Source organism: Myotis daubentonii, chromosome 16 (genome assembly GCF_963259705.1).
Source record: "Myotis daubentonii chromosome 16, mMyoDau2.1, whole genome shotgun sequence".
NCBI classification, from domain to species: domain Eukaryota; kingdom Metazoa; phylum Chordata; class Mammalia; order Chiroptera; family Vespertilionidae; genus Myotis; species Myotis daubentonii.
Window position 1 is genome coordinate 5341016 of NC_081855.1, and position 15032 is coordinate 5356047.

Genomic DNA, 15032 nt, shown 5'->3' on the forward strand with positions numbered 1-15032 from the left:
CCCGGAGCACCCGAGACCCGCGGCTCAGACGCGGCCGGCGGACGGGCGGTCCCAGCGCTCGGGCCATGCCCGGCGGGGCGCACGCGGCTCCCCCGCGCTCGGCGCGGCGCGGGTAGCGATGTCGCCGGCCATGCCGCTGGAGGTGCAGGACGCGCTGTACGTGGCGCTCGAGCTGGCCATCGCCGCGCTGTCGGTGGCGGGCAACGTGCTGGTGTGCGCCGCGGTGGGCACGTCGAGCGCGCTGCAGACGCCCACCAACTACTTCCTGGTGTCCCTGGCGGCGGCCGACGTGGCCGTGGGGCTGTTCGCCATCCCCTTTGCCATCACCATCAGCCTGGGCTTCTGCACCGACTTCTACAGCTGCCTCTTCCTCGCCTGCTTCGTGCTGGTGCTCACGCAGAGTTCCATCTTCAGCCTCCTGGCCGTGGCCGTGGACCGGTACCTGGCCATCCTCGTCCCGCTCAGGTGAGGCGCGCGGCGGCCCCAGCCCCGTCTAAGCCCCGCCAATGCCCGGGGTTCCTGGCCTCGGGAACGGGCCAGAGGGGCGCGCGGGGCGCTCCGAGCGGGTTCCCGCCCTGGAAGACAGCGGCTGCCACCGGAGACGCGTGCACGGGCTGCCCAGACCCTCTCGGTGTCCCGGGCCGGGCCCTGGAGGCCTTGCTTCCCCGGATGCGCGCATCTCCATGCGGAGATCTGTGTGGGGACAACTATCAGGGTGCTGGGGAGTGTGTTCCCGGGAGCCCGGCCTGTCGTGGAAACTCCGGGAAAGGCGCCACTTCCGCGGGCGGGTGGAGGCCCTGGGGCGGGAGGTTAGCTGATTGCACTTCCTACTTGGCAAGACGCCGCCCTGTGCGTGCTGGGGGTTCGGAACCCGGGTAGTTTCCAGGGCAACTTTGAACGCTGGGTCTCCCGTGGTCAGAATGGACACTACTCACCGCCCAGCTTCAGAATGTACCTGGTGGCGCAGGAGGCCGGGCTGGGCGGGACGGAGGGGTTCCCAGGGGGGAGTGCTGGCACCTGTGTCCCTCCACGCTTCCTGGTGACTCGGTCACCTCCGAATGTTTCTTAAAAGACCTCACGCGGCTGTGTGGCCTTTATCCCCGCTGCCCAGTCCCGCAGGCTCTTTCTCCCGCACTGAGAAAATGTAGGGTTCAGGGGACGGAGCCGCCGCCCAGACCGAGCCCCAGCTGCAGCTGCAGCTGAGCTGTGAATTCGGAGTTGAGCTCCCGAGCAGGCGTATCTGGGAGCCGCAGGGCTCATTGGGAATATTCATGCTCAGCCTTTGGGCCCCTTTGGCATGTCTGAGTTGGGTGAGCTTGGGATCTCTTTGGGTTTGGGGCTGAGGCAAGAAACTGTCACAGGAGCAGGAAGGGAGGGAAGGAATTAATTTGAGTGCCAGCTCTGTGAGGCGGTTTATATTAAACTTCTATCCTTCAACTGCCAGTAATTCCAGACGGGAGGCACTGTGACCTGCATCTGTAGGGGAGGGAGATCAGTCTTGCTTAGGAGGGTGCATTTGGAATGAGTGTCGGGGCAGAACGCACTCAGAGCGGGCACTGTGCCCCGCGGTGCCAGCAGGCTGTGGGGCTGTGAGCAGCAGCAGTGGCTGGGATATGGGCAGAACGCCTGCCGCTTCCAGAAGCCGATCCTGCCTGCAGTAAATGGGGCTGGAGGAGGAGTGTATTTGTGGGACTTGACGGGGCCTTCCCAGCCACCGCATGTTGAGCCTGCCCTTGTGGGTTGGTCTTGGGTCCCCGCCTGAACAGGAACCTCCCGCTCTGCCAGCCTGGGAGCCTGAGCTGCGTGTCTGGGCTTTCCCTGTGCTGCTGCCCTTGACCAGCCAGGAGGCCTCCTCGTTCCGTCCTGTGACAGCCCAGGGATCGCCAAGGTTCCGAGCAGATGGCACACTCTTCTCTCGGGTCCCTTCCTGCCTCTTGGTCCGCATGTTGGTTACTTGATGGCCTTTTGGTCTGTTTGCATCCAGCAGGCACCACCCCGAGCTGCTCACATGGTGGAAGCCCCTTGGGCATGCCCCGGGCAGAGGTCTAGAGAGGCCCCGCTCAAGTTCCTGGAAGAATCCCCCGTGCCCGCAGAGCAGGAAGTTCCATCTGTTAGCTCTTGTCCTGGTGTGTGCTGGGCGGAGACTTGAAAGACATGGAGTGGGTGTGTTAAGGGGAAGGACTGGCCCTAACTTCTTGCCTTTGCTAAGGGCAGAGCTAGACGGGGCAGAGTGCTTAGTGGAGTCACCACGAAGCTCATCCCACCCCTGCCGCCCTGCTGGCCTCCCACGTGCGTGTAGTGTGGGAGAGGCCCATGCAAGCAGCCCCAACTCCCTGGCCCGGAAGGTAGGGCATCTGACCTGTCCCCAGCACCCACCCCACCTGTGGTGGGAGAGGTATCTGTGTTCTCTGGGCCCCTGGGGCTGGTGCCTAGGGCAGGGCTTTCTCCCTCAGCAGTTTCTGCACTTCCTGCTTCTGAGAACCATGGCCCTGTGAGGGGCTAACATGCAGATTACAGGGCCCCCCAGGCCCTACTGAATTGGGCGGGGGGGGGGTGGGGGGGGGCGGGGTAATCCTTGGATCAGGACCTTTAACTGGGGACTTCTGGCCCCGCCACGTTTGAAACCCTCTTGGAGTCAGGAAGACACGGGCCCTCCTTCACTTTATTGACGTGGCCGGGGCCCAGCTCTGACTTGGCGCCAAGGCCCACCTTCCGGGCACGGCACTGAGATGGGCTAGAGTTGGGCGTGCCCTGTTTGGGAGGCGGTGTCCCCTATAAAGGCAAGCGTAACGATGGCGAGGTCCAGGCAGTTGGGGCGAAACCAGCCCTTGGACGTGCCCTCGGTCTCACCTGTCCCATGCGCTCGGAAGGCCTGTGCCTGAGCTCCCAGTGCGGCCTGTGCCCAGCTCAGGGCCACAGCATCACTAGCGGGGAGATGACAGAGCAAGAGGGCAGGGGAGCGTGAGGTGGTGCTGGGCACCGATGGTGGCTTCGGCTGGACCTGGAAGGAGGAGGGTCTGCTCAGATGAGGCACTGCCCTGGGCCTTCAGAGTGAGGGTGTCTACAAACAGTTAAGTCCACACGGTTCCTGATGTTCCTGGCAGAGAGTCCAGTCCAGGGAGCGCCATCGGGAGTGGGCAGGAATTGGGGGTCACCCCTGCAATGACCCCTTTTTGGTCGATCTGAATGACCACGTCTCGGATATCATCGCGCATGTCCTTTTAGCAGCTCTCGATCAGCTCCTGCTGGCTTCCCATGGGCCCCCCATCGCCTCTCGCTCCCCATGCTCTACACAGCTGCCTGAGAGAATGACTGGAAATGCCAGACCAGTCACTCCTGCTTAAAGCTGTGCGCTGGCACCTGTGAAACCCCAGGGTCCACTCTGGCCTCAAGGCCCGAAGGCTCTGGCTTCCGTCGCCCATCGCACCCTCCGCACCTCACTCACCAACACAGGGCACTGGCCAGGTGCCTGTGCCAGCCCGGCTCTGCCGCCTCCCTCATTCCCCACCCAGAGGCTTCCCCACCGCTGCCTCCACCCTTAATCCACGTCTTGGCCAGGCTGTGGTCCCTTTCAGCCGGAGTGTGAGCTCTGAGGGAGGGCACGATGCCAGGCATGGGGTAGGAACCCACATTTTGGATGAACTCATGCGTGACTGGGTGAAGAGGGTGTTGTGGTGTGTCATGCCTCGGGGGACAGTGTGGGGAGAATATGCAAAACAGACTTGGGGAGGGAGGGCCCAAGATGGCAGATCTAGGAACAGGGGGGTGTTAGGATGATCCAATGAGTCCAATAAGGGAAGAAAAGAGGGGAGCCCTCACAGGCCTGCAGAGAGCGGGGCAGAGAGGCTGCAGAAGGCCAGCAGGCCTCAGCGCTGCAGGTCCTGGCAGCCCATTTCCTGCTCTGGGAGGCCCTGCTCTGGGGGGCCCTGCTCTGGGGGGGCCTACTCTGGGGGGCCCTGCTCTGGGGGGGCCTTGCTCCCCGGGCCATCCTGCCTCTCAGGGCTGGAGAGAAAGTCCCGGGGACCGGGAGGAGGGAGGAGCTTGCCTCTGTGTTATTTGCCCCCGTTGGTGTGTACAGGCCTTTCAGCCCCACCTGCCAGCTGGCGCACCCAGGGAACCAGCAGCAGGTGCTGCCTGGCTGGCCAAGCCCATGTCTGTGGTGCTGAAGGGAACCCCTGCAGGCCAGGAGCCGGCGGGGCGGGGAGGAGATGGAGGTGGAGCCTGTGAGCGCGCTCGGCTGGGCTCCCCGGGAGGCTGTGGAAGGAGGCCCACCCACCGTGCCTGCCCAGGGCCCTGACCCGCTGCTCTGCCGACCCAGCGCTGCCCACACTGCTCTGTGTGCTTGGAAGGGCGGCCAGCCGGCCTCGCAGCACCGGCAGGGGGAGCGGGCCTGGGCCTCAGGGGGGTCCCCTCCACGTTCTGGGGAGTAAGCATGTGTAAAGGACAGAAGTTCACACTTTCATGTAACACACACTCCGCACGGCCGCCTCTGCCGGGCCACGCGGGCCCCCTGCCTCGTGGGCACGCCCTGCCTGGCATCAGAGCCCCGGTTGTGACCTGTCAGCGTGTGATCCCGGTTGCGGGGATGAGCACGAGGAGCTCTCCTCGCTGCTCTGGACATTGGAGCTGTTAACATCGTGGCTGCAGCCACTCTTCTGAAGCCTTTTCTGTGCCAGGAGCCCCATGCGTCATCTCATTTGGCCTCTCGGCCAGCCTTCTGGGGGCAGATACTTCCCTATTGCTCACGGAGCAGGAAGCCGGCTCGCGGAGTGAGGGTCAGCCCAGGTCACAGGCCGGCAGCGCTGGCTCCAAGCGCCTGCGGCTGAAACACCCAGTAATGAGTGGTCCTTCTGGGTGTGGGGAGTGAGCAGCAAACTATGATGGGGACCCTTTAACTATTACCCAGGGCAGAGGAGACTGTAGTAATGTGACCACATGAGGGAAGAAGACTGCGCCTGGGCCAGTGGGCATGAGGCGGCAGAGCCTGGCTACCTGGCAGGGACCCGAGCGGGGTCTCTCCTGCCTCTTTCCTCAGATAGAGCTGGTCTCGGGGAGCTGGTTTTGGGGAGCTGGCCTCGGGGAGCTGGTCTCGGGAAGCTGGTCTCCGGGAGCTGGTCTTGGGGAGTAGTTTTCGGGGAGCTGGTCTCAGGAGCTGGTCTCGGGGAGCAGGTCTCTGGGCGCTGGTCTAGGGGAGCTGGTCTCAGAAGCTGATCTCAGGAGCTGGTCTCCAGGAGCTGGTCTTGGGGAGCAGTTCTTGGGGAGCTGGTCTCCTAGAGGTGGTCTTGGGGCGCTGGTCTCGGGTGCTGGTCTGGGGGAGCAGGTCTTGGGGCGCTGGTCTAGGGGAGCTGGTCTCCTAGAGGTGGTCTCGGGGAGCTGGTCTCGGGTGTTGGTCTGGGGGAGCAGGTCAGGGCTTCTCGCCTCAGGGCATCAGTAGGCTGCCCTTGGCCCCTGAGGCTAACAGGCTGCAGGAACTTAACTGCACTAGGAAGTGTCCCTTCTTTATGGAATTGAAGCTGCGAACAGACGTCACAGGCTCCAGGGTGGGGCTGAGGGCTGATGCTGGGTGAGGTGAACGGGAGGAAGGGGCATTAGAGCTGAGGTGGGGCATGTGCACAGAGCAGTGCGTTGGTGGGGGGATGGGTGGAGGGCTGAGAGCAGGCAGATCGAGGCGGCCAGACGCTGGCTGAGGAGTTTGGGTGTTGTCCTCAGGGCACTGGTAAGTCCATGAAGGAGGGTTTGTTTTAATTAATTTATTTTTTAATCTTCACTGGAGAATGTTTTTATTGCTTGAGGGACGGAGAGAGATCGACCGCCTCCTGTACATGACCTGACCAGGGAATCAAACCTGCAACCTTTTGGTGCATTGGACGACGCCCAGCCAACCGAGCCACCCGGCGCCAGGGCTGGTTTAAAAAATACATATATTATTGTTTTTGTTTTGACAGAATTCAACCAGTCTGCACAGAAGTAAATATTCAAAAGTACAGAAGGGCACCAAAGGGAAAGGGGAAGTGTCCCAGCTCTTGCCCTCGCCAGCCCCTCTGCCCAGCCTGTTGAAAAGAAATTGAACCCAGAGGAAAGGCCAACTGCGAGAGCAGTCACCAATCTCCGACCTCTGGTTTCCCAGCCGGCCTGGCAAAGGCACCCGCTGCCTGGCTGGTGGCTCATTGGTTAGGACGCCGGCCCGCAAACCGCAGGCATTGCTCTGGAAGTCGGAGTGCATGCAGCAGGTTCCTATTTGTGGTGGGTTTTTGGCCTACGTCCCGATCACTATTCTGCGTGTGCTCTGAGATTTCACACGGACTCCCAGCTTCCCTCCCTCATCGGGGGTGGCTCTGCCCCGTGGACTTTTCCAGTCTGAATACTTTTCCGGTCTGTCTTAGGCTCTGAAATTTAAAAAAAATAAAATTTTCTTGATTATTTCCTTATCTCCGTTTTCTCTATTGTTTCCTCCTGGGATTCTTTTTTAAAAAATATATTTTATTGATTTTTTTACAGAGAGAAAGGGAGAGGGATAGAGTTAGAAACATCCCAAGGTACATGCCCTTGACCGGAATCGAACCTGGGACCCTTGAATCTGCAGGCTGACGCTCTATCCACTGAGCCAAGCCGGTTAGGGCCCTCCTGGGATTCTTAATAGATAGGTGGATATTTCCCTTCCTTGACTGATTTCATGTTTGTCTCTTAAATGTTCTCTAATATGTAACTTTCTAATACTTTAGCTTGTCATTCTTCTCTGGAAAAGTTTCTTGATTTTTTTCCCCTCTAGTTTTTCTATATTTTAAAATTTAGCATTCATTTTCACTTTTTTGGTTTAGATTAAAATTTAAAAAATTTTGAAAAACCTTCTTTGGACTCACACGGTTCAGATTCCTCAGGGGGTGGAGTGTAGGCAATTAGAACCCTCCCCCCTCCCCATCTTCCATCCCTGGGTGCCACCCTCCATCACTGAGTGCCAAGCCTCAGCTTTGGGAGGGCGGGCGGTGGGAACAAACGCCCCGCCCATGGGCGAGGGGGGCCATTGGGGGCGGCTGAGGCAGCCCACAGGCTGGCCCACGGCAGCCTCTCCCCTCCGTCTCACTTCCGGGCTGCAGCCTGGCCGCTGTGGACGGCACCTCTCTTCCTGCCGCCCTTGCTTCTGGTTTAGGGCGTCGTGCCCCATCCTCATGGCCCTGTCTGCCTTCTGCTTTCTAGAAACTCATTAAACTCTCTGCTTTGCTGATGTCACCTTCCATTTCCATTTTAGGGTGGTTATGAATGTATTTCCTTTTGTGTTTTCTGCTGTCATTTAAATGTGACTTTCTGAGAAGTGCCAATTAGGTGGAACCTGGCAGGCCGATGTAGGATTTTAATCAGGAGTTTGATGTGGTCGGGTTTGCATTGCAAGACAGTCGTTCTGGTGGACAGGAGGGGTTGGAGGGGACAAGATTACGTGGGCTGGCCGTTTTCTTCCAGGGGAGGGAAGAAAGCATGGCCAGGCAGAGGCTGTGGAGATGGAGGCCGAGTCTAGAGATATTTGAGACGTAACGTCTGATCACCTACACCAGGGAAGGCTGGTATTTGGAGCAGAGGGGCCACAGGTAAAGCCACACAGCCAACCAAGAGACCAGGACGAAAGGATCCTGAAAACCAAGGCGGGCCCTGGAACCCCAATCGGTGGACAAGGACTGGAGACACGGCGGGTGGGCCTGGGGCGTGCGGTCTGCAGTGCCTGGCAGCCTGCGGGCGGGCGTGCATCGAATGGACACTAAGTGCGTTGTGTGCGTGGCTGGAAGGCGGGTCACAGCGGCAGGACAAGAGGACTTGCTGGCTTGGTTGGGTGTCGGGCAGGAGGGAGAAGAAAGAGTCCAGGGTGACTCCAGCTTGGGGGGGCAGCTGGGTGTTGCCCCCAAAGACGAGGGGAGCTTTGGTAAGAGTTTCACAGGGTGTTTTTAAGGAACTTGCAGGTCGAGCGATACCGTACTGGTTGAGCTGTGCAGCAGGTGGTGGAGTGTGGGGGTTTGAGGCCGGCCAGTCCTCCTGCCTGGCTCTGGACCCAGGTCCTCCGCCTGTGGGGAGCCCCGCACTGTCCATTACTCGGGCCTGCTGAGCGGCTCTTTCCCGTAGCCACTTCAACACATTCACTAGTCAGCTCCTAGGCCTCTCAGCTGCACCATCTCCGGTTTGTGGCCCGTTTTGCTTCCACCACCCACAAACTCCCGAAAGGAGCTTTCAGTACATGCTTCTCAACTCCAGTGCTGATGGTAACGCCACTGCCACACCTGCCTTTAAGAGAGAGAAGGTAGAGAACAACAAAGCTGTGCTGAGACGGTCAGAACTGGTCCTGTCGTTGCCGTCGTCGCGCTTCTTACACCCGCCTCCCAGCGCCTCTCTCTGCCTCTCCCCGGCCCAGGAAGCCAGGTCTCTGCCCCACGCTGTCCTCTCACCCATGCGGTTCAGAACAGCGTCCCTCTACAGTGAGCACCTGACTGAACCCCTTCCTTTCCCAGTGCTCCCAGGCCTCAGGAGAAGGCCCCAGCTCCACGGGCTCTCAGCCCTTCTCCCGACTCATCCTGCTCCCCTCTCTCCTTTGCTTCTCTGCTCCGGCTTCTCAGGGCGCCTCTAAATTCCTGGATCTCCCTGAGGTCAGGCATTTGCACGGCCTATTCTCGCTGCCCGGAATGTTCTTTACCCGCTGACGCTTCCCGATTTTCACTGCACTGTTGCTGGGAGGCACCAGGGCTCCTGCGCAGCTCTCTGCATACTCACAGCTGTTTTCTTCATAGCGCGAGTGTGAGGTATTCAGAGCTGGCAGTGTGTGTGGTGTGGGTGTGTGAGGGGTGCATGTGTATACTGTTGGAGATTAGATATGGATGCATGAGCTTGTTGCCTGGACAGGAGGAGACTGCGGAGCCCGAAGGAGACAGAGGAGCGGTAGGAGGAACTGAAGAGGCAGGAGGACAGGAGACTGGCTGGCCAGGACCGATAGGTAGGTTCCGCAGGGGGAGGTCGCAGCCTTGCAGAGGATGAAATAGCTCCCAAATGTGGCATTTTCAAGAATCATTAGTAACTCAGTTTTAATAGCAAGGACATCTTTTAAAATTACAAAACAAATGCAGTATGTGTGTGTGTACACATAAGCATATACACTCATTGCATTTTATAAATGTCCCTATTAAAATACAAACACACAAACACACATATATATACATACACGTTTGTATCCATTTGACTAATCTAATGCGTCTGTGGTTTCAGAAAGGATGAGTCGTTCTGAAGTAGTGTTTCCCCCCACAACTTCCAAGTTGTAAAGCTAGCATAATGAATACTCGGATTCTCACTTAAATATACACATTGTGCATATTTTGCTCTGTTTGCTTTCTCTCTGTCTCACACACACACTCATGTTATACTTTAGGACTTTCAGCAGCACAGCCAGTCTGTGGTCAGATGTCCCCAATGATCCCAATCATGTTTATACTTTTTTAAAAAATCCAGGTTCCAGTAAAAAAAAAAAAAAAAAGTCATGTGTGCATTCAATTCCTTTAGTTTCCTTTAACCTGGAATAGTTCCTCAGCCTTTTTTTCTATCTTTCAAGACACTGGCATTTTGGGGGAGTCCAGGTTGTTTTACAGGGAGCCCCTTAATTTGGGTCAGGTTGTTTCCTTGTGATTGGATTCGCTGTTTACCGTTGTGTCCGTATCAGTGCATCACGTCAGGGCCGTGCCGCCTGCCCGCTGTGGGCTGGCACATCTGCCCGGCGAAGGCTGCCAGCTGTCACTGTGCAGGCACGTGCCCCGCTGACCGTGCCGCCTGAGGCAGTCATTGCCGTGGACGCGGTGGTTTTCTTTTTCCTCATCCCTCCCACCCTCATCAGCTGGCATCCTCTAAAGAAGAGGCTCGCCTTCCCCCCGCTCTTGCTTAAACCACATTGTGTCAGTGTGGGCTTTGGGGCCTTGGTTTTACCCAGTGTGTTCTAACCCACTCCCGTTACTCCTCTTGGTGCCCACAGTGGGCCCCTGGGAGCCACTGGAGCGCACCCCTGCCGGAGGGTTCCCGGCCGTTTCCATCGCTTCCTCACTCTCTGGCACACAAGCTGTTTTCGGGGGGCAGCCTGCGCCTCTCAGTGGAGAGGGTGTTCAGAGGCCGCGGCCGCGCTCACTGCACTCCGCTGGAGCAGCTCCCTCCAGCCGGCCGTGCTGGGAGGAGAGGCTCTCTGTAACCCCAGTCGGACACACGCTGGCTCGGGTGGAATGCCATGTAGTCAGTGGGTAGGGGTGACAGGGTTAAGCAGAGCATCATTTGACAACAATCACACTAAGAACTGGCTTAGGCAGGAAGGGGCAATAGGTGTTGTGAAAAGCAAGATATTTACAGAGTCTCACCGTATCTACCACGAGATCTCTACTCATTACAAAGGGGAAACTGGTTCCGGGCGAGAACCCGCAGACACCACGATAACCAGGTCATCAGTTAGCATCCCCGTCGTGGCACGTCGGTGTCTTCCTCCGGCGGCTGTGCCTGGGGAGGCCGATGCTTTCGCCGAAGCATGTGCTTCAGCCGCAGCCATGGGAGGTCCCTTTCCTCTGGCCTGGTGTCAGGCAGTGCCCTTCCTCTCGTGGCTCTTATTCCACAGGAAGGAGGTCGGAGTCTGGAGCCAGCAGCCTTGGGCTGTCCCTGAGTCCCTCCCGATATATGAGACCAAAACATGGGACTCACCAAAAAACCACCTCAGAGGGGAACTCGGGAGACCTCGTCCTGGCCCCACCTCAGTCCCAGGGGGCTGCGTCACTGTCAGAGCGCTCTAGACCAGCGGTCTCCAGCCTTTCGGACCCTGCGGACCACCGGCTGGCGACCGCTGCCTAGACTGTCGCCTGTTGGCAGGGAACTGGAGGGGGCACCGCCTGCACTCCTCACCCATTGCTATTGGGTGACTGAGTGACAAATGGCATCTCTTCCAGCCACCGTTCCATGTGGCAGTGGGCTCAGCCCAGGCCCAACGGGGTCTACCCCGCACTCACACGTTGGAGCGTGTTGGAGCAGGTGAGGCCCTCTCAGGAGCCCGAGCGGCTGCGGGTCCTGCCTCCTCGAGTGACAGCCTGGGACCCCGGGGGCCGTCTGGTGGGCAGGCGGGCGCTGTCCTTCCTGGGAGTGACAGCCTGGGACCCCGGGGGCCGTCTGGTGGGCAGGCGGGCGCTGTCCTTCCTGGGAGTGACAGCCTGGGACCCTGGGGGCCGTCTGGTGGGCAGGTGGGCGCTGTCCTTCCTGGGAGTGACAGCCTGGGGCCCCGGGGGCCGTCTGGTGGGCAGGCGGGCGCTGTCCTTCCCTCAGGCTGCCCCGAGCTGTGGCCTCGCAGTTACCACAAATAGTAAATGAGAGACCTTCCCACTCCCAGACCCAAACAGGATCCACACTTTGTGTACGAATGGTTTTATTTGTTCCTTACATGTTTGATAGGATTCATTAGTGAAGTCATGTGAGCCTTAAGTTTTCTGTGGGGGAAGGTTCTTGGTTGTGAATTCTGTTTCTTTACTAGATACAGCGCTGTTCAAATTTTCTGTTGCTTCTTTTGGTTCCAAAGAAACCTGAAAAATGGGAAGCAACTACTGACAGAAAAACTTCCCTCTTACACAGACTCCTCGTCTGGACTAGAAGCTGAAGCACAAGACACGCACACGCACGCACACATGCACACACGCCTCGCTTTGTTCAGAGCCACCAAGCGGGTGTTAAACACGCACATGTGGCTGAGAAGCCCGAGTTCTGTTCTCTCCTCAGAAATCCCGGCTCGTCTCTCGCCAGGCCGCAGTGTGCGTGCTGGGGTGCAGCGGCGGTTGTCTAACAGATCAGGCCTGTGCGTCAGCGTGCGGGTCCGGGGACGGAGCCGGGGAGTGCAGGCTGGGGGGGGGGGGGTGTGTGTGCGGGGAACCGGGGCGCCGTGCAGCATGGGCGTGTCAGACCGGCTGGCCGGCTTCTGCGGGTCTGTAAGCGGCGCTGTGCGTGTGTGACAGACACACTGCAGACATGCTGAGGTTCATCTGGGGTTCTGCCCCGGCAGAAAGAGCTGGACTGGTGGGAGGGGCTTTACAGTCTTCGGCAGGAAGGGACGGCCGAGCGGCAGGAGCCTCTGGGCACTCCAGACCCAGGAGGCGAAGACATTGCTCTCTCTGGGCCTCGCTCCTCAGGACGCCGATCCCCGCCGCCCTGCTCAGGACAGGCCACACTGCCCGCTGTGCCCCACGTCCTGACGGCCCTTGGCTCAGAATTCCTCTCATCTGCTTGCCTTGGCACCTGTCAGCCTGGCGCTAATTGCAGTTTGCCATTAGGCTTTCTGGGGACACACTCCCTGTGGCAGCCCGCCCCTGGCCCCGCCGCCTGCCGCCTGGATGGTCCAAGGTATTTTATTAGTGCTCAAGTCACAAAATTTGGTAGGATTTGCGTGGTCTATCCTAACCCCACTTTCACACAAGTCCTGCTATTCGTGTGCAATTTTAGAGAAGATGAGGTTTTCTAAGAATACACATGGCTTTAAGCAGAAGTGTTTGTGGTGCAGAGCAATGCTCCGTGTGAGCTCGACAGAACATGAAGGCCCTGGGTAAACGACCGTATGAGGCCGACAGATCTCCACACGCACTTACCAGGGTGTGTCATCCATGAAGTGACGCATGCACACTTACCTGCACTCAGAGCCCCACAGCAGGGAGGTGGGTCCTCCAGCCATGACTCCCCATTTGCTGATGCCAGAGCACATACACTGTCAGCCTGCGGGCTGGCCAAGTTCAGCGGCACCGCCCAGGGGACCCCGTGAGCTGGGAACTCGGACTTCTAGGCTGAGAAGGTGCCTGGTCTCCGCCGGGGACTGCAGAGCCAGGAAGACCCTGCCCCAGAAACAGGCCAGCGATTGTTAGGCAGGACCTGGCAGGCTCCTCTACTTACGGAACCTCAGTGTCCACGCTGTCCCTTCTGTTGAGTCCTCCACATGACTGCTGTTCTGTGTCTCCTTAGCTAATGAGCCCTCCAGGGAGACGGGTGGGTCACCGTGCCGCTGTGCCCAGCAGTGGGCTCGGCCACTTACCAGAACGTGGGCTTTCACAGAACGCCCCTCGGTGGGGCCAGAACTGGCCTGCTTGTGTGGGATGATAAGGCTGCCCATGCTTCCTGTATTCACTTCCACACGGCCTTTAATGTGCTGCCTACACCTGGGACCATGTCTGCTTCCCGCCGGCACTGCTGGGCTCACTGCCCCACGGAAGAGCGCTGACTGGCACGGGGCACCCACCTTTCAGGAGTGCTTTGGCCACACACCACAGATGTTCTGAGAACCACAGGGGCACTGGGAGCAAGGGGTGGGGCCGGGGAGGGAGGTGGGCCTTTGGGGAAGCACAGGGGCACAGCGTGAAGTGGGAGACGAGAGGAATGACAGGCGGTCACAGAGCCTGCACAGGATGCCAGAGACCGAGGGCCACCCTTCCAGCGTCCTGCCCGGGGCAGGGACCCTACCTGCTCCCCACAGCAGGCTGACCCTGTCCGCGCTGTCCCAGGCAAGGTCTCGGGGCACCGTTCTGCCACGATGGAGCTGGCGCTCTGGTGCTAAAGTACTTGTTTTTCGAGCCCACACCTCTCCTCTGGGTCTAGGTGTCCTCCAACAGAATAGTCTCTTTGTTGCTTTAAAAAAAAATTTTTTTTAAAGTTAATTTCAGAGAGGAAGGGAGAGGGGGAGAGATAGAAACATCAATGATGAGAGTCACTGATCGGCTGCCTCCTGCACGTCCCCCACTGGGGATCGAGCCCACAACCCAGGCATGTGCCCCACTGTGTCAAACCGTGACTTTCTGGTTCAAAGGTTGACACCCAATCACTGAGCCATGACTGGAATTAAACCTGGGACCCTCCAGTCCAAGGTCCAACACTCTAACCACTGAGCAAACTGGCTAGGGCCAATTTGTACTTCTTAATTCCTTCATCTTTTTCACTCATCCCTCCCAGCCCCTCCAATCTGGTAACTGTCAAAATGTTCTCTGTATTGATGTGTCTGTGTCTGTTCTGTTTATTCATTTATTTTTAGATTCCACATAGAAGTGAAATCATATGGCACTTACCTTTTTCTGTCTGACTTACTTCACTCAGCACAGTACCTCCCAGGTCCATCCATGTTGATGCAGATGGCAAGATTTCATTATTTTTATTTTTTAAATAAATCTTTATTGCTCAGATTACAGTTGTTCCTCATTTTCCACCCCATAGCTCCCCTCCACTTGGTTCCCACCCCACCCCATGCCCTCGCTCCCCCCCACTGTCCTCGTCCATAGGTGTTCGTTTTTTGTCCAGTCTCTTCCCGCACTCCCCACACTCCCTTCCCCCCCGAGAATTGTCAGTCCACTCCCTTTCTATGCCCCTGATTCTATAATATTCTATTATTCTGTTCATCAGATTTTTTTATTCACTTGTTAGATTCACTTGTTGATAGATATGTATTTGTTGTCATTTTGTTGTTCATAATTTTTATCTTTACATTTTTCTTCTTAAAGAATACCCTTCAGCATTTCATATAATCCTGGTTTGGTGCTGATGAACTCCTTTAGCTTTTTCTTATCTGTGAAGCTCTTTATCTGACCTTCAATTCTAAATGATAGCTTTGCTGGGTAGAGTAATCTTGGTTGTAGGTTCTTGCTTTCATCACTTTGAATATTTCTTGCCACTCCCTTCTGGCCTGCATAGTTTCTGTTGAGAAATCAGCTGACAGTTGTATGGGTACTCTCTTGTAGGTAACTGTTTTTCTCTTGCTGCTTTTAAGATTCTCTGTCTTTTGCTCTTGGCATTTTAATTATGATGTGCCTTGGTGTGATCCTCTTTGGATTCCTTTTGTTTGGGGTTCTCCGCGCTTCTTGGACCTGTAAGTCTATTTCTTTCACCAGGTAGGGGAGGTTTTCTGTCATTATTTCTTCAAATAGGTTTTCAATATCTTGCTCTTTCTCTTCTTCTGGCACCCCCATAATTTGGATGTTAGTATGCTTGAAGTTGTCCCAGAGGCTCCTTACACTATCTTCATATTT

General features: G+C 57.4%; 1 protein-coding gene across 1 annotated transcript in view; it reads left to right on the top strand.

Moving 5' to 3' along the window:
* The window catches only part of ADORA2B (adenosine A2b receptor), a 25360-nt gene continuing 10328 nt past the window's right edge, over positions 1-15032 (top strand). The window contains exon 1 of the mRNA XM_059668525.1: positions 1-465. Within this exon, the coding sequence (XP_059524508.1) occupies positions 119-465 (347 nt within the window). The 5' untranslated portion in view covers positions 1-118. The remainder of the gene's footprint in view (positions 466-15032) is intronic.